Here is a 20,230-nt window from a genome sequence, read left to right on the forward strand (position 1 = left end):
GGCTGTCATCCTTCTGCCCACCACTACCAACTCATCACTCATTCACAGAATCACCTAGGCTGGAAAAGACCTTTAAGATCATCAAATCCAACGGTTACCTCAGCACTGCTAAGTCCACCACTAAACCATGCCCTTAAGCGCCTCGTCTACACAGTTTTTGAATACTGCCAGGGATTGTGATTCCACCACTGCCCAGGGCAGCCTGTTGCAATGCCCGAGACCATCTCTGTGAAGAAATGTTTCCTAATATCTAATCTAAACCTCCCATGGTGCAGCTTGAGGCAGTCACCATGTCCTGTTACTGGGGAAAAAAAGGCCAGCCACCTCCTGGTCCATCTTCCTTTCAGGCAGTTGTAGAGAGCAATATGGTCCCCCCTGAGCCTTCTCTTCTCCAGACTAAACAACCCCAGTTTCCTCAGACATTCCTCATCACACTTGTGCTCCAAACCCTTCACCAGCTCTGCTGGCCTTCTCTGGACCTGCTCCAGCACATCAATGTCTCTCTTGTAGTGAGGGGTCCAGAACTGACCACAGGATTTGAGGTGAGGCCTCACCAGTGCCAAGTACAGGGGGACTATTACTTCATTAAATAGCCATTTCTCCACTACTCTGGCAGTAACACATTAACTCGGAACCATTATTTAAAATTATCAGTTGCCCAAACGTAGACCTACAAATTACTTAAAACAACAGAGTGCCATTCTAAAATTGTTGATTAGAATATGACAGTGACTGTACTGCCACAAATAAGATCAGACTCTCCTGAAGACTGATTTTCACAAAACAACTCCCTTTAAAATCATCCCAACACTTTGCTCTTCCAGCACCTCCCTATCAGTGCATTTGTAAAAGCTCTCCTCTCAGTAGATGGGCTGCCACTATCTCCCCATCACACTCATTTTAAAATTCATTTAACCAGGCTTTAGGCTCAGGAATTTTTTAATTGATTTAACAAACAGATATATACAACAGGTACTACAAGAAGTTTTTCACAATAGGCAAAGGGTTTGTCTATTTACATCATGTAACAAATAAAATGCACTCTTTTTAAAACAGGCTAAATTAGATACACTGCAAAAATAGGCAAGAACAGAAAGGAAAGCTAGGATAAACAGGTTCTGTAAAAGTATTCCTCTTGAGCAGGTGGATGTCTTTGCCTGAGTGGTTGTATGTGCCACTAGGGGCATCTTCTTTTTGCAGAGCTTGTTTCATCCGCACAATCAAGAAGCCTCCTCCACCAGTTCTGCCTGAGAGGTGGCTGGCTGTCCTTGACAATCTCCATGTCCATGCTCCACCAAGTCACACAGGGAACCAGCCAACAGAGCAGCTGGGGATGAGAGCTGGGTGGCAGCAGGTTCCTCCTCTCCCACTCACACTCCTTCCGCCAGTCCCTGGTGGGGAGCTGGAATCAAACCTGCGGGGGGGGGCTGTTTCTTCGCCCTTCCCTTCACATCATGACCACCAAGGTCACTTGGAGATGCAGACACCGCACTGGCAATGCCAAATGCCACAGGACACATAGAAGGCGTGGAAGTGCTCGTCCAGCTCCTGGGATGGGGAAACTGGAAAGCACATTCGCAGTCGCTCCTGAAGTGTGGTCAACTGCCAGCCCAGGCTGTTGATGCACAGGGGAACAAACATTCCTGGGAAACTATGGAAGCAGCAAAGGGGCTTCCATATGCAAATGTGCTCGGTGACACCAGCCACCAGCATGACCTCAGGCCTTGGCCACCAAACCCCAAGATGTCCATCTGCCCCCTTCCCCACAGCCTCTCCTCACAGAGCCTTCTACTTTCATGGCCCCTGGACAGGCTCCCAAGAACAAATACCTCCCACCATCACGCCCCCGTTCTTTCTGAACTCCAGGGCCAGTTACAACCGCATCTGGTCAGACAAGGGAAGACCAACAGACAATGTCTACCTAGAAGCACCAAGGAAACAAGAGATGCAACAAAGAAACTCCCTGTTAAAGGCCTCTGGTGCAGGGCAAGGATGAAGCTTGAACTCACCTTTACAAACCACAGAGTCCATCTGGAAAAACAAACCCGAAGTACCCACAAGCCCAAACTGCCCAAATGCTAGTCCTTCTTCACCAGCCAAGAGACAAGGGAAAGACCTGGCAGATAGCATCCCTTCTCCGTGTCACACAAGCGATCCAAGCCTCAACCTAGGTGCCACTGAGTATGAGAGGCTAACACATGGAATAAACCTGATGAGAGGTTCGGTAAAGCAGCATTACCTTACCCTTCCATAAGAAGTCACACAGGGTTTCAGCACAGAAATTTCTCTACACTGCCATTGTCCATCAGATCTCTTAGTCTGTTCTAGAGATATTTCTGGCTCTTGCTATAAGCCTTTGAAAAAGCCCTTGCAAGGAACTTGGAGGATTAGAACCACCAGAGCCTGGCTACCCAAGCACTCCACAGGGGAGCTGCCAAACCACTGCTCCCTGACAGCTCAACATCCGCACAACCAGCATCTCCCCATTTCCTTCCTGAACAGCTACAGGCAAAGGAAAGAGAAAGACCAAAACCGTTACCCCTGGTTGCCTTCCCATACTTAAGTATTACACTAAGGCTTTGTGTAAATCTGCCTTGATTAACAAGCATCTTGGCTACAGAACTTAATTACCAAAATCAAGTAATTAAAGAGGATAGCTGGTGCTAATCTAACACATGTACACAGACCTCCTAATAAATGTAATCATAGTATTTCTGTAACACAGTTTGTGTCTTTCTACCTCCTCCTTAGCTACTGGCAAGCAGGAAGAGAAATACAGACACAGTGCCGACAGATCTGAGCATGGCTCCTTTGTGAAGCTGCTTTCACCTGACTTGATACTGCATTAGAAAAAGGAGACATTTAGGTTGTTGATCTGTCAATTATTCCTGGTTTATTAACAGTAAAATTAGTTGGTCTTGCTATCCTACAACCATCTTTAAAACCTACATGCCCTTTACCTATACTTTCCTGCAGCTCCTATTTTAACCTCTTCTCTCCCTAACAGAACTGCCTCCTTTCTTTGCATCCAGAAAGGATAACAGACCACACCTTCTAGATTCACTAGTGAAACACCTGGTCTTCATAGGTACTGTACATTAACACTGCATAATAATACAGCAATAGCACTTCTAGTCAAAGGCACGGTTAATGCATGTCTAATCCTGTGCCAGAGACCTGTGTATGTGGCATCACCCAATGGAGCTCTGCTCTACACACCTGTCCATGCTCTCCTTGGATTTATGCAAGCTTTTACAACCTACACCTATTTGTGACCATGAATCACACAACAGCTTTTACCAAACAATCTGTGTGTAATTTTCGGGGGGGGGGGGGGGGGGGGGGGAAGGGTTCTTTGTTTTGGTTGTTGCTTTTTGGGGGGGGGGGGTGTTGTTCTTTGGTGATGGGGTCTTTTGGTTTTTAGCTTTTTTTTTTTAAATCTACAAATTTCCAACTTAGTGTAATGGCTTTCTTCACAAGACACAGTGAGCAATTACTGTGTATAAACTGTATTTATGCCATCCACTTTACAATTCTCCATCACACACAAGACCTGAAGCAGTCTTCTTGCAGGTTTAGAAGTCCTAGCCTACCAGTTAAACATGCCCTGTACGGAAACTATCCCCATGGCACCTCTGCTGCCCTTCAATGAACCTTATTAAGATGAACATGTGCTATGAAACCATTCTGTAGCAAAACACTGACTTCTACCCCTTCCCTCATAACTTCTAACACCTGACTTCCTCTCCTGACTGCACTGAAGAGCTATTATGGAATTACTACAGCTCCAAAACCAGGTAATACCAACTTGTTCCGTGAACACAATGTTTGAAACTCAGCTGAACCCAATAACAGAGTTTCTAATGCAACCAGTTTTGAGGCATATACGTTCCTTTCCACAAAACTATCTCCTCTTCTTCCCTGCTCTTCAAATATTCCCATTGCAGAGCTCTAGCACAACTAGATGAAACACCCAGGAACAGCAGCCAAGATTCAAACGTGCCCTTGTACAAGAGAACACACTAACGGGCCTAGAAGAGAGTATAATAGAGCTCTCATAGGCAACACTTAAAATACAACCACTGTATGAAATTGCAGAGTTTTGTATTGAGGAAACTGAGCCCAGAGCAATTCAATTTGAATGGTTACAACAATATGTAACACAGAAAAAGAGCCCTAACAAAGAGAGAAACTCAGTATTTAATGTGCTTTAATTTTTCAAGATTAAATTCATAAAAGCCCACTGCAGCAGCAATGGAAGCAATTCCACCCACCTGAGGAACTCCCTTGGAACTGAAGAGCAATCAGCCAACACATTTCTCAGTTGCCTCCTTACTGATAAGGTCTTATACAGCTGTTTCTGAATTCAAATCATACTTTTCTGCTATTTTCTATTTTATTGAATTCCAGCCAAAAGAGAAGGGGTTTGTAAAAAAAATATTCTGAGTGCAGCTTTAGGCACATCTGTAATGTACAATGAAAGGAAAACAATACACAAAGAGAAGTTCTTCCACAGACTGAATTACTTTTTCTAGGTCAAATTTAGCACCTCCTTATACAGAAAACAGCTAAAAAAAGCAGTAGAACAACTCCCATGAAGTGATGCTGTGAAAGAAAAACACCTTGGCTCAAATACTAGATTTGTTAAGCATTCTCTTGCGGGGGTTGCTGGTGTTGGGGGAGTGCTATTTTTCTATTTTCTTACTGAAAAAAGATTTTCTGCCCAGTACTCACCCTATCATTCCAGATACCAGTAACACATCTTATCTATGTACTCAACTGCTGTCTGAAGTACTTCTGGTCACCCCAGAAAACTTTAGTTTCTAGAGCACTTTGATTTCTGCTTTCTACACTTCACATACCATCTGCCAGTTCAATCAACTTCTTCATGTTTGTTTTCACTTTGTTTTCTCTCACTGAGAGGAGAGGGCCACTCAGGAACACAGAATGATCTTTGTAAAGGTCTAGCACGAGTTCATGTATTAAAGTCCAACCCCTCAAAACATGTGGAAGTCACGTGAAGAGAATAACTCAGCTGAATCTGCAACTCATGTTCAAGTATATTCTAAGCAAATGAATACTTGTACTTAGTAACACAAACATTAAGGTGAATGCTTGTTTTCACATGACAGCCATATGATAGCATACATGACAGTGCTGTAATACATTTCATGCTGGCTGTCAAAATAAAAGGGACATACAAATTTTCATAAAGTATTTTGAAAGACCACTAAAAGTGACAGAAAAAGATACAGCTGAACATGCCCAAGTTTGAACACTCACGAAGTGTTCACAGAGACTGGCTGGGGGCTTAGAGCTTCTTTAAACATAGACCCTCTTTTGATTCCTCCCATCTCAAAGACAAAAAAAACTTGCTTATTTGTTACTTCATTTCATGCAAGTAATGTGAATATTGAAGTAAAACAACTGTTCACTCATACAAAACATGAGTATCAGTGCTTGGACCCTGGGCACTGTGGTTTTCCCTTTATTTTCTTTGGGATGGTTTCTGTATTACTCAGAAGAGGAAGGTGGGAAAGACCTTTCTTACATCCAGATTTGTTTCAATTCTCCATTTCCATGTGCTCTTCTCCTGCTTCTTAAGACTGCTGTGTATCACTATGCCTGAGAACACAAATACAACCTCCTCTAGAAAAAAAAAAAAAGCAAGGAGAATGTATTCTTAAAGCTCACGCCTCTCTGTCAGTCTTCTCTCTTCTATTACTACATATGCTGTGGAAACCATCATTTTAGTTAATGCTTAACAATGAATCAAAGCCCACAAGATTTAAAAGCATGAACTACTGTGCATCATCTGCAGATATCCACTTTGAAAAAGTGGAATTCAGACTGAACTGTAAATAATTTGAGAAGCATTTTCCAAGATGGAGCAATCTCAGAGGTTAAATTTAGAGAGAAATAATTAAATACCATATGTCAGTATGAAATACCAAATCGTGACAGCATCTTGCAAGCATCTGCCAGTTTAGTTTAAATACCTAATTATAGCAAGGGTCAATATAACTGATAGGATACAGTTATCTGCTACTGAACTTTGATGCACAGAAACTGTAAACTCATTTTCATCCAACAGTTATCAGCTACTTTGCTGTAATTCAGCCTCTCATCACACGTGGTAGTTCTGTTCCCCAGAAACTGCATCCAAACCTACTCAAACCCATACACAATTCCAGAAGGCATCGAAGCATCATTTCCAGATTTCATTTATTCACTTGGATAACACCAGAGTTGTGCCTTTCACATTAGAAAGTAATGCACAAAGCTTTTGTGTTTCCTTAAGTGACCAACTGTGGAGAATTCATAACAGGTGCAATCATCCTCCCTTAACAGAGGCAACCTTGATTCCTCTGGATACAACCTCTTTAAACCCAGTGGAAGAGGGATGAATTGTTACACATTCCCTGCTGCTGCTTCCAGAATCACCCAGTGACAGTCTCGAACTTTCCAAGACCTAAATCAAATCTGGGAAGATCACTTGGTAGCTTATGAAGCATGCTGACACTGCTGGAGTGCAAGAACTTGTCTGTATCTGGACAAATGTGCATTTTCAACTCTAGATATACATGCTATTTTTGTTCTCTGCCAAAGCAGTCACTGATCAAAGACTGCTAGTCCTGTAAATTCATGACTTCCAATGTCTTCATTTTCACACTTAATAAATACCACTGTCAAAGCACTACCTGAGAGACTATTGTGGTAGATCAGGTAAAACCAGTAAATCGTATTTTAGAAGAGCTCCAGCCTTATAAACCTAGAGTGTGGCTGTTACAGATGTTCTCGCATATGTACCTCCTCCAGCATTTTATCTTTGCTGCAGCCTGCTAGTTAGCATCATGTTGGCAAGGCAGAAAGGAGTAATTATTACACCAGCACTTTGCAGGGAAGCAGAGCTATTTCCTACACGTTCCTACTACCACACACTAGTATTTTCCAAATTCAGTTTCTTTGTTCTAAGTAGTACATCAGTAGCAGCTGAGTGAGCAGTTGGCAACTCTGCACTGGAAACTGTAATTCTCACTTACCTTCTAGACCACAAACCCACTCTCTTTTAGAAGCTGACAACCAACACTTTCACCCATCTTGCAGCCAAGATTTAAAAAACCCCAAATGTTTGACACTGCATCTCTCAACTGGGTCCAACTGCATCTCTCAACTGGGGTCCAACCTGACATGCATATGTAAGAACACTAGTCTACAGAAGGAGGTGGTATTAAAAAACCCAAAATCTTTAAAAATACCATTTTAGATTATTTTCTAGAGTCTTCAGGCTAAAGCAAAGTGGTACTTAACGTTATGTCCAACAAATGTAACATCTTTGCCAGTGACTAGGTATTTCAATTAATTAGCACTCCCTTTAGCAATTCCATTATTAACACCACAGGCTTCTACAATAACAAATATAGCTGTTTGGCTAAAAATGAAGAGTGCCTGCCCACTCACATACATCCCAGTGAAACCTCCACCTCCTGCAAAAGCAGGCCCTTCTCTTTAAACAAACCACATTCATACGAGCAAGAAAAACGTTTCCTCTAACAGCTTATCACTTCACTCTGAAATCATCAAAGGAACAAGGAACCAGTCTGAGCCCAGCCTGTTGGCACTGCATGTAGCTTGCAAAACTGCAGATCTGGAGACCATCAATCCTTCCAACAGCACACCAGCCTTTTGTGCTGCAGGCATCTTGTGCTTTACTTGGGGCTGTCAAGGAACAATACCTTTCTCCACACATATAAGATTGTGATTTAGTCCACAACAGAACTATTGAAAACAAGAAAAATTGGCTGTCTGGGAAAACAGACACTATTGATTAAAAGAGAGAAACAAAGGAGGAATTTTAGTAACATGCATGACATACTAACTTCAGTCAGAAAGAAGACAAAACAACTGTCCTAACACCAGGAGCACCCTACTCCCTTAGACAGAGAGCATCTACGGCAAAGCTACTATTCAGTTTAATAAACACAGCTGTAATCTACCATTAACAAGTCAGCTGCTGGAAACATCCCATCTCTTTCCATTTGTATCCAGCACCACTACTAAAGTTTTCCTCCAAAGCAGAGAAGAGCTTGCACAGCTATGAATCCCTACAGGTGCAGAAGGCTTGCATATGGGTGCACTACAGTGAAGTGGCCCAGGGAATATAATACTGGACTAAATATTTAAGAACTTCCTAGCTTTTTCACCCCACCTTGCAATGGGACTATGGTTTGACACTTGACCTCTGTTTCTTCTGCCCTCCTTGGGTCTCTCTCCCACCCACCACATCACCCTCAACAAGCCACTCCCTCCAGACTAAAAGATTGTTATGAAATACAGTTTACAAAACCAGAAATAATCACAACCTTTATCTGTTGGGAAATCACCACCTCTGTCCCATGACAGTTACATGGCCCCAAGTAAGAACATGTGAGTTGAGAAAGAAAGGTCTCAGAAAATTCCTCAGCAAAAACACAAGAAGGCAATGTCTACTGCTGCTTTTCACCACCAGAACAGTTTTGAAATAGAGAACATGACTCTTAATTTTCTTCCATTCAATCATCAAAGCACTAAAACATAGATCTTACATTTGAAGAGACAGATAAAGGCTCCAGATACAGCCAGAGAAACTCCAGTTTCTATTTGTGCTTTTGTTTTCCCATATATTTGAGAAAATGCCTTCACCCTCAGGGTTAAAAGACAGTTATGAACAATGCAAGGTAAGTGCTACATTCTTAATTGCTGCATTTTTCACAGCATTTGTCTTAAGAAGAAACACTTGTGATTCCTTTTAAAGTTTCTTGCCAGGAAAGTAGAAAGAAGGAGATCATGCCTATGCTTGATTTCCCTTTTTTGCCCCATTCAAAACAATGAAATGTGTAAACTATTGGCAGAATGTACTGGGATACTGAAAAATGTAAAGTACTGGGATGAAAAATGTAAAGTACTGGCAGATACATAGAATAATTCACCTTGGAAAGGACCTTAGAATTCAAATTTTGACCCCCAAAATCCCACAGACTGTTCTGTGTTCATGGCTTTTGTTAATAAAGCAAAATTAATGTTATTTACAGACGTTGGTTTTATTCAGATGGGGAACAAAATCACTAAGTCTCTTAACACTGCAATATATGAACTGTTGGTTCATATTTTTCATATATGTTTTCACTGTTATTACCATTTGCTCAATCTTTCTGCCAAACCAACAAACTCAGGAGTGAAGAGGACAGTCCACACTGGATGGACCCATACTTTCCCTGATGCACTCCACTGTGGCTATGCTACTGCACTCCTCCAGGATGCTGCTTACGGAGGGAGCTCTCAGCCCTCGCTCACCCTTTGTCCCTAAAATATTAGTAGAGTTGTCAGCCATAGTTTTCCCTCAGAGGTAATGGCTTATTATTTTGAAATACCAGATTGGGAATGCAGGTGCAGAGTGGCAGCAACTTCCCAAAATCACAGAAGAAATCCACAGAACAGCGGACACCAAACTCAGATCTCTGACGTTCAGCACTAATGGTTGCTATATCCCTACTCAGTGTGTGCATGCAGGGTTAGGGACTTCAACTGTGTTCCAGATTAGAGTGTGACTCACTCCTCCCCCTTTCTCTGTAGTGCCAGACCATCCAGTAAAAAGAATGATGAACAATCAAACCTCAGGTTGACTAAGGACTCAAAGTCTCAAGCAAGCACTGGATGGATGACTGTCCTCTATCCCCTGTTAACACTTGAAAAAAGTGCCATGACAGTAAAATATCACTAGCTGAAGGTGATGATCCTGGCCATGTTACAGTAAGGAGCAACCTGCCTCTGGTGTAGAGGACAGCACAACTTCCAGAAATGGTACACCAGCCTGCTTAGAGTGGTACTTATGTCATTAATGGATACTTGCAGCACCAGGACCATCTACAAATGTCAAATCATAAAGCCACAGAGCAAAACTTTAGACCAAGTTCAAGACAGAATTCCAAGCCAGTCCAAACATTTTAATCTCTTTATGCTGGAGATACCTAGAGATGGTATTTTAGAAATAAATGCAAAACATCAAAACTTGGAAGTAGCAAACAGCTTACCTAGGATCTTACACTTTGCCTGCTTTTTTATTTTAGGTTCACAACCAGTTTTTCCCACTAGCTTCTGGGAGCAACTAGACATGCTAAAACATGGGACAAGTATCAAAGGCAACATTCTTCCATTAAAAAACAGTTTTATCTTGTCATAGGATCCATGCACTGAATTAAATACATACATATATATATGTGTGTGTGCATGTGTGTATGTATGTATCACCAAATGAGTTAGCCTGACAGTTGCTGAACAGAAGTTAAAAACTTCACAATAATTATTCTGATCCTGGAACAATTTTAAAGCTCCTATATCCCCAGAGCACCCAACACAAAGCTTTAAATCTTTGTTCCTTTTTTAACTGAAAGGAAAAAAAAAGCCAATTATGACACACAATCCAGTCTGAATCTGAAGAGTCACAGCAAAGAACACAGCATAACGTAATCTTGTAATATCAAAGATCAAAGAGGATGAAATTAGTTTGTCTTTATTCACATAAACCACAGGCTACTAACAATTCACATGATGCTTTGACTAGAGTTTAGTCACCCTTGCTATGAAAAACACAGGTCACCCATTCAAGTCTTTGTTATTAGGCAGAATTACACTCCTCATTAAAACCAAGGAAAATAAAGTACTTAAACACTCCTACGAAGTGTATAGAAAGCTGGATCATGATTATTTAGGAAGCCACCAGGGTTCACAGAGATCGCTATTTCCAAGACATACTGCCCTGAGTTTGCTACTTTGTTTCTGAAAGGATCAGGCCGGCAACAACCAAGCAGAAGTGACCTGCACAAGGCAATAAACTCATCTCCTCAAGACTGATTACTAAAATCACACTAAACATCTTCTGTACTATTATGGAGCCCTGAGTTTTATGGAAATTTAAAATCCACCTCTTAGGGTCCTTTAAGGCAGGTAAGTAAATATATTCCTTATTGAAGATCTAACATTGCTAGACATTCAAGAGCTCATCTACCTGTTCTCTGAAAAAGCAGAGGAATAAATGTCTGATGAAGTCTTTCTCAGCTCTTAGCAGAATACTATAAATCCATTTGAAAACACTTCCCTCATCTTGATGATGTTTAAGCATCTCCAGGCGATTAAACCAAACTCTTCTTAGTGCAAAGACAGTTCAAGCTTCACTGGCATTTTAACCCATCTCTCAAGTTCCTGCTGATCACATGAAGCCCTGCAAGACAGGACCAAGACTTAAGTGGTAGTTAAGACATGTAGAGATTGAAGCTAAACCTATCTGTATTACTTCCAGATACAGATAATCAGAAGTAATGTATTTTTCACATAAAACTGATCAAGGGAAACACTACAAAGTGTTCAAAAGGCAAATTGCCAATATTCCTTCAGAAGACCCTACAGGCTGCAACTCTGACAGACTGATAAAGTTGTAGCAACACCTAATGCAAATTTCCTGAAACAGAGAATGCAGGCATGGAGGCAGCCCCTGCAATTACTAATATAGTGCCTCTCTCCTCTGCGTGGTAGCTTACAAAAAGCTACGCTGCTACTGAGCCAGGATTTTCATCACCCCAACACTAACATCAAATCCAGGTTGCTGACTCACTGAGCACATCCTGCTCAAAGGAAAGAGACGAAGCCCAGCAATGTCATTTCCCATAAGGGAAACCAGACACAGTACAACAGAGCAGGTGGCCTCAAAGGCACTTCTGTTGAACCATGCCCAGGTTACCCCAACTCCTCTACAGGTGCAGTATGATGCTCCATCTGGTATTTCTGTATTTTATTTCCTGCATAGAAGTAATCAATACATTTGTTGGGACTGCACACACAAAAAAGAGCAGTCTTGATTCTCTGATATCCATGCTGCTTAGCCCAAGGGGCTGCAAACAGACCAAAGCAGTTTCACATTCTTTTGAATACCAACTGGAAGAAAGTAGCTTCACTATTCGAGGGTTCCTGGGATCATGAAGTGATTTTATACACTTTCTCCTTACACCTTATCATTCACTTCATGGTAATACTTTCCATGTCAGCGAGCTGCCACCCTGATCCTACTTAGCATATTTAAGAGCATAAGTAGATAGAACAACCATTACTAACTATTTAACCGCAGGGTTTTGGTTTTCCTGAACTGTAGCTGGAACATAAGACACAACCATATTTCAACTGTTTACATCTTCTTTTTCTATTGACCAGCACCCTGAACACAGATGATGAGAGGGAGACCAACATGCTTCATTCTTCAGGAAATCCAATTTTTCTTTTCTTTAGAAAGAATCCAACCAGATATACTATTAAATCCTTAAAAGATCAACCCTGAACTGTAAAGGTAAGCTATATTTTAATCCCTAATACAAACCTCCAAACCATCTTAAAAGTTCAAAACAGAATCCAGGCTTCAAAATGGATTTTTAACTAGTTCCCTGAAGATTTAGAGAATATTCTGCTAGAACAAAACCAAACAGTTAAGCTATCTAGAACTACAGTATTACATATATGAGAGATGGATGTTTTAAAATACCCTGACTATTCCCACTGTCAGGCTTACAGATTCATAATTCATGCTGACTGACTCATTCCCAAAAATTAGGTATCCAGCAATTCCTGCTACCATCCAAAAATGAAGAGCGACACGCCTTGTTTTAAAACCAAAATTGCTTATTTAGAGGAGGCAACAAAATATCTGAAAGATATTTTGGAGGTTTTTTGTTAGGTTTGTTTGGTTTTGGTTTTTGGTGGGGTTTTTTTTTGGTTGATTTTGGTTTTTTTTTGGGGGGCGGGTGTTTTCTGTTGTTGCCTTTTAAAGAAATCTTGTCTCCTTCAGCATCTCCAGTCTGACTCTTATAATTTGAAGATGTATACTCTTGAGCAGGACATGAAAATCCCATAAAGCTTCATCTCCATTAAAAACAAAGAATAAACTAATAACCCAACTGCTCAAAAAATATGCAAGAGTTGTAATAAAAGACCACATTATATTATTGGTCTGGAATGATCCATGTCAAGCTCATGACAGAAAATAACCTTTCAAAGTCAAATTACAAATCCCCTAGCAACACTGGTGTGTAATGGAAAGCCTGACAGGCCATTAGTGACAAGCGCATGAACAAGGTTCTAATAAACAATGAAATGGAATTCTAAATGAACCACAATTAAAAAAAAAAAAAAACAACAAAAAAACCCAAAACAATGCAGTATTTACCCTGGGGGGCTGCAGCTCCAGAGTTTACCCCAGACTGCCGTTCACCGTGACTTGATCCTACACAGATATTCCTAAATATCCTATGCTTGATTGGCGAAGTGGCAGGATGGGATCCTAGGGCATCCTAGAATCTCAAAACTTCTTCTGACATGAGTTCTTTTCAGCCTTAATAATAAAGACCATTATTTGCCTCTGCCTGTAATGCTACACAATCCTCTCCTAACATGTCAAGGCCTCCCAGACCCAGCATGAGACAGTCATTTGTCCTGCTCTCAGTCCCAGCAACCAGCACAGAAATACACCAAAAAATAAAAATAAAAAAAATAAAAAAATAAAACATAGCCTCTCTTCTGCTCGGTGATACTAACAGAAGGAAGTCTCAGCAACAGAATACATGCCACCCAGCACAGCCCTGCCAAAACATCAATTTCCCAGCAGCAGGATTCAACTTTGTTCTCATTGATGCATTACCTTAAAAACCTGCACACTGGTTGCAAAATTACCTGCTCCAGCCCTGCTACAAACTTACCAAACTTACTCTCCACTGGACTTGCCTACCTCTGATGTCCTTGAAGTACAAATAACACTCTTTGTATGAGCACTACTTGCTGAGGCCCATCCCAGAGCAGCACCACAAGCTCTTCTCTCCCATCCAGTGGTTTCTCCTACACCGCCCTGTCCAAGCACTCAAAGGCACATCAAGAAAAAAAAAAAAGTGGCTTTAAAAATCATCTTCCCCTTCTACCTCTAAAAAAAAAAAAAAATAAATCGTATTATACCCATTTCCATTATACCTGGAATTCCTTTGCTATTTACTCATACTTCTCCAACACAAATCTGAGGTTCAATCCCCAGGGTGAGCTGTTATATCACTTTGACTTCAAAGTACTTATTTTAACTTGGATTTAAATAAACTGTTCTGATCTCACTTTGCATTTGCAATTTCTGGAACTTTTTCTGTAATGATTCTTCCTGGTTGGAATGCTGTGATTTTTTTTTTAATTATAATTTATTTTTTTTTTACTGATTACGAAGCACTTTATAAACATCTTTTTGTTTTACTATTTATAAGTTACATTTTTATCCTCTTTTTGCTTCAGTATTTGACTATTCGTTTTTCATTGAACATTTCACATTCATTAGCTGCAAAACATTTCATAAATAGGACAAAAGAACTTGCACAAATATTAAGGTACAAGCAATAAAAGCTGTATTTTAAACTATAATTAAATCCTTCTAAAAGTCCTGAATGAAATTAAATTTTTCAACACATTTGTATATTAAACTATCTCACTATAGGTGACATTACCAAGAGCAAATTTGGTTGCACATGTCCCTCAAGTTTTTGTTAGCACAGATGTGATTTGTCATTATTCTTGCTTTTCACACTTGAGAAAAAAACAAACCTTCTAAGCTTTGGTAGTTTCTCACCTTTGACTGGACAAATCACTGAACTCCAGCATGATCCACAAATGAAGAAAATGTTTTGCTTCTGCATGAAAGCTACTCCTGTCAAACCAGTTCCTTACTGCTGCAGATTCACACCAGACAATTCCACCTACTCAGTGGCTACACTTTCCACAAAGTTTCAGAAGCACATATATATAATCCTTCTTGAATATTATAATTCAATTAAAGTTACTACATCTAGTACTTTCAAACCCAAATTACTCATTCTTCTTTTTAATTCTTCATTTTAACCTCTTTTGCTCTCCAAACTTTTCTTTCACCATTCTTCTACGCATGTTTTCCCAACATTTATGTAAGACAAAATGTAAGACATTTTATGTCTTTATGTTTCCAGCATATTTTCACAATACTCACGTGCACAAGCACTTATGCCACCTCACCTTTCCTCCTCTCAAGAAGGCTAGACACCTATTTATTTCCAGGATTTATTCATCAAGATAATTTGGCACATGAATCATCCCACTGTCTTTACTCACATGACATGCCCTGGGGTGCCCTGCTGCACAAACAAGTTCAAACAATCCTCTGGCTCTGAGAATGAACATTACTCCTTCTGCTGTCCCCATGCCAAGCACACCCTCCTCTGCCCTCCTCTAACACCTCCTCCACCACCAGAAAAAAACAAACAGCAGAAAAACTTGATTCCTGGTAAGACTATAAGGCCTTCTGCAGGGTCCAGCCTCTCCACTGGCACCTACGACCATCACCATTACAAACAGTGCTTGGTGGCAGCAGTTTTCAACTGCTTGCTTACTCAGACTTCCTGCAGCCCATGGGGCAGCCACCTGCTTCTCAGGATCCTTGTCTCCACATTTCACGTGGCTACACATCTCCATTGCTGATCAGTCACAATTTAAGACATTATTCACATCTACCTATTCATTTCTTCTTACTCATTATAATTTTCAGTATTCACAAAGTCACACCTCCATCAAAGCACACTGTGCTACATAACAGCAAGGCACTTAGGCAAATAGGGAAATTAAGCATCTGACAACATTACACAGTAGTTTCAGAAAACAAATAAAACCCTCCTAGCTCAAGGCTTTGGCCAAAAAGGTAACTTCAGAGCCTTACGCACAGCCTGGCTGAGGAGACATACAGCAAGTCAGCTGTTTCCCCAGAAGGAGAACTATTTTTCCAGAGAAATGTTCTAACAAACGGCATTTTGAAGCAAGCTCTGCACACAACACCATTGTAATACTCTATACAAGTGGATGACGCTCACAGCCAGCTGAGGCTTCTCAGGAAGGCATCACCCTTCCCCTCAAGCAGCGTGGTAAGGACTCACTCATGAGTCATTATTTTTAAGCACGATGTCAGATTTGCTGTATTTGCTACCTTACATGAACAGGACAAAATGGAAGATCCCATGGAATGCTTACATTTGTGGACAATACCTGTCCAAATGCTCATATGATATTCCTGAAATAAAGCAATTCCTCTCACCAAAACTCAGTGTCAGCAAAAATAGCAACTTCCTCCTTAGGCTGGGAAGTAGGGGCTCACTTAAAGGCAATACACAAAAGGAGAGAGGCTGTCCAAATCATGTCTCAGTGACTCCCATTTTATTGTTGAGGGGTTAACAGCACTCGGGGAAAACCCAGAATTCAACATCATTGCCAGCTGATATCAAAAGACTCACAACAGGTTTAAGCTACTGACACAGATTGAATGGATTTGGATATTACAAAAAGAAACATCAGTAATACAAAACCAGCTGTGGGTAAGCTCATCCTGCAGCCCAACAGGTGGGTCCATTTTGAGTAACAGCACCCAGGCACAAAAAGCAGACAAAATCTCTCTATTAACCACCTGAACCCATACGGGACTGCATTCACTTTCTCAAGTACTGAAAACTTAAGGAAAAGCCCGCACCTCTGCTGTGCTGCTGGTGCCCAGCATATTCCAGAGCACGCCAAGCTAGTCTGACTGTGTTGCATGCCCTGCAACAGCGTTCACTAGTGCAATCCAGACACACATAAATTTAAACTGCAGGATTACACCTGATAACCCTCTGTTCATCTATGAACTACATACTGTGCACCACTTCAGAAGCTCAGTGTTTTTCTTAAGAGAAGTATTTAAACTATTTACTTCCCCATAAATAAATTACAGAATAGGGAAAAGGAGCACTCATTCACTGGGAGTCACAATGTTATGTATCAGGTAATGTGCAGCACACAATGAAATGAAGATCTTGGAAAACCCTTCAATATACAAAAGCAGATATTTATAGCACAGAGAGACTCTGCCTGCTGGGCCTTAAGGAAGCTTCGCAGATTGTTCTCCCAGACTTCAGGTAATAATATATGCAGATTTTAAAAAGCTGGTCAGATACTGTGACAATTTGTATATTCCTATGACAGCCTGAGTCTGCAACCTCTAATCCTACAAACAGTCCCACTTTGTGACTGAAGTGCTTGGGGATTAACAAGGGGAGTGCCAGCAGGAACGGATATTCAGCAGCTATGCTCAGAAACAGCCAGCATGGAACAGATTCTCCCTGCATTAAAATCACAACAGCCACCACAGCTAAAGATCTATCACATCCACAGCTGCCCAGGGCAGGGAGATCCATGGCACTTTTCCACCTGCAGGACACCTCACTTCTGAAAAAGACGTAGTGGCTTGGCAAACAACATGGCTCTCAGTGGAAAGTTCAGCTCCATTCCCTGGATAGAAAAACTGAGCAGCCAAGGCACTCTTGTGGCAACACATAACCTATTTCCACACAGGTACAGACATACACAGGCAGCTCTCCACAGCCAGCATCAGGCCATCAGTGCAATTTGCTAAGCAGTTCTCCTGAGGTTTTCCCTTCAAGTCTTCATCTGGTAGAAGTGCAATACTGTCCCACTACTCGTGTGATTATCCCCAGGTTACACAGCAAGACTTCTCTTGATGAGCTACTGTGGATGCGTGTTCAAAGGCAAGCCAAGAGGAAGCATTTCTATGTTCTTACCAGCCACCGCAGTTTTTCCCTTGCCCAATTTCACTCAAAGAAAACAAGGGTGGTATTTCTTTTCCTGTGAGCCTTTATCTTCATTCAAACATGATATGGCCAAACATTAGCCGACAACAGCTTTTCAATGAATGCAATCTCACAGGCATTTAGATTTTGTGGCTTTTTTTTTTTCCTGGTCTGTTTACAGTTTCTTTGCCATGACACTTGATTTGGCCATGTAACATTATTACACTACGTAAAGCCCAGAGATCCAAATCCATTGGAAAAAAGAAGCATAAACAGGAAAGACTCATCGCTTCTCTTTGCATAAGCTTCTTTATGTGCAAGGCGAAAATAAAGAAGGGAGAGTCTATTCCTCCCCTGGGAGACCACAGTAAGCACTGGCAGACAAACTGATACATAAAGGTCACGTAGACAACCAGTGAGATTTCCCATGCCAATCTACATCATAAATACAGTAAATCTGGGACAAAAAGTCATTCTGAGTTTTAAGGAAGACTCAGAAATGGAAACTTTTGGGACCTTAAAATGAGCTGAAGAAGGAAGAGACAACAAATACTTCATGGAAGAAACAAAGGAAGTACTGCACATCAGTACTCATAATTTAAAACCCTGACCCTGCCAGGACTTCTGGCCATTCATCCCCTTAAAGCACAGGTTCAGTCCAGGATATACAAAGGTTCTGAATAAGGTATAAATAATTTCTAACATCAAAACCTTCTGCCTATGATCTCTTATTGCACATAAACCCAAATGATTTCTATTCATTAGCCCAGTCAGAAAAGTTCCCTGATGCAAATGGTTAAGACAGCTGTTGTTCCCACTCTGTTCCCTAAAGTTAACTGAATTTCAACTTCAGACTTTCATTTTGCAACACATAAGCTTTGCCAAAAGCTAAATAAAGCCGTGCCCTGTAAAATCTGCATCAGTCAAGACGTAAATAAACAGGATAGCCAAAAAGCTGAAGAAACCCTTCATGATTAAGGAAATTAACAGACCACCAAGAGCCACCACATTCATCATGTGCTTACTAGACCACGGCAAGCGGAGTGAAGTCATACACTCAGAGAAGGGAGGTGTCTGACTTAGAAGAGGAAAAAAAACTACAGGGATCATTTGAGAGCCACACGAGCTTATGCACTGGAGAGAGTAGCACAAAATTCGTTCAGCTTGTCTTCCAAAACACGTGATACACAGTTTATACTTAAAGAAAACAGATGATCAGCTCATGTGCGTAGTGTCTTCTGACCATTTCTCTCCAAGGGCATTTCAGACAATGGAGCAGAAACCGCTGCTCTCTCCTGTTCCCGGGGACTTCGAGGAAAAGGGGCCCATCCCCGCGGCAGCAGCACAGCCCGGCAGCACACAACAGGTTCCCAGGCCCCTGCCACCGGCTGCACACGGAGAGCCAGGCGCCGGCCGGCCCCAGCCCGAGCCGTGAAGGAGCAAGGGGGTCCCCGCTGCTGGCGGGTGCCGCCCGGCCCCGGGGCGCCGCGCCCGCCACCCGCACCCAGCCCGGCAGGGAGGCCCGGGCCGCCGACTCACCGAGGCCGCTGATCTCCTGACGGAGGCCGGCGCGGCTCCGCTCCTCCGCTATAGCCCGCAGCATCTGCTGCAGGGAGCGGTCCAGGTCGCCGTTGGCCTCCTGGTCCCTCGGCCCGGTGCGGCCGCCGCTCCTGGCAGAGGCCATGCTGCCGATGATCTCATGTCAGGCCGCCCCGCGGAGGCAGCCGCGGCACCGGGCGCTGCCGCCCCCACCGCCCGAACGGCTCTCCCGGCAGCGGCGGGCGGAGCCGGGGGCCGCCCCGTGGCAACAGCGAGAAGCCCTCCCGGCCTCTCTACCTGCGGGCGGGTGAGGGGCGCGGCGCCCCAGGGCTCGCCCCTCAGAAAGTTACCGGGCACCGCCAGGAGCCCACAGGGACACCGCAGTCCTCCCCACAGGCGCTGCCCGGCCGCGCTCCACCGCTTCCTGCCACAGCAGGCACGGGGGCGGTGCTGCCGGCTCCTCGCACCGCCTCCAGGCGGTTCCGGGGCGGGGACAGCAGCCGCCGGCCTCGCCCCTGTGGCTGGCGGTTCCGTGTCGCCGGGAAGCATTTTCCTGGCAACGACTGGATACCGTAGGATCACAGACTGGTTTGGGTTGGAAAGGACCTTAAACATCATCCAGTTCCAACCCCTGCCAGAAGGTGTCCCCAACACCTTCTTACCCATCCTTGCCTCTCGCCACGTCCTACGCATTTGCCCCCAGACTCCTGTCACCGCAGGCAGAGCTCTGTGCCTGCCCCACTGACATCAAATCTTCTGAGCTGCTGCTTCCTTCTTGCTAGCCTACTCCCTGCCAGCTGTAACCGCACATGCATAGCACTACGGGGACAAAGTCCAACCTAAGGCACCCTCTGAAGTATCTACCCAGAGCTGGGTCACCTCTCCCTTAGCATCACCACGTTTGCCAGTGAGCTGCAACGTAAATCAGGAATGTGTGATCCCAGGGAATAATCCAGTTTGTGCTGCAGAGACTGGACCCCAAGCCCTGCTGCTGCCAGTTA

General features: G+C 42.7%; 1 protein-coding gene across 3 annotated transcripts in view; it reads right to left on the reverse strand.

Moving 5' to 3' along the window:
• KIAA0930 (KIAA0930 ortholog) overlaps positions 1 to 19,681 on the reverse strand; it is a 78,282-nt gene extending 58,601 nt beyond the window's left edge. For 2 of the 3 annotated variants that reach the window (XM_062634917.1, XM_062634916.1), the window contains exon 1: positions 19,230 to 19,681. In XM_062634917.1, coding sequence (XP_062490901.1) covers positions 19,230 to 19,374 — 145 coding nt within the window. In that variant the 5' untranslated portion in view covers positions 19,375 to 19,681. Of the gene's footprint in view, positions 1 to 16,165; positions 16,187 to 19,229 lie in introns of those variants that run through there. The other variant, XM_062634918.1, reaches the window with a different exon arrangement.
• Between the last annotated feature and the right edge of the window lie 549 nt (positions 19,682 to 20,230).

The sequence above is a fragment of the Pezoporus occidentalis genome, unplaced genomic scaffold (assembly GCF_034315485.1).
Source record: "Pezoporus occidentalis ecotype Australia unplaced genomic scaffold, CSIRO_AGI_Poc_V1 ctg44, whole genome shotgun sequence".
NCBI classification, from domain to species: domain Eukaryota; kingdom Metazoa; phylum Chordata; class Aves; order Psittaciformes; family Psittacidae; genus Pezoporus; species Pezoporus occidentalis.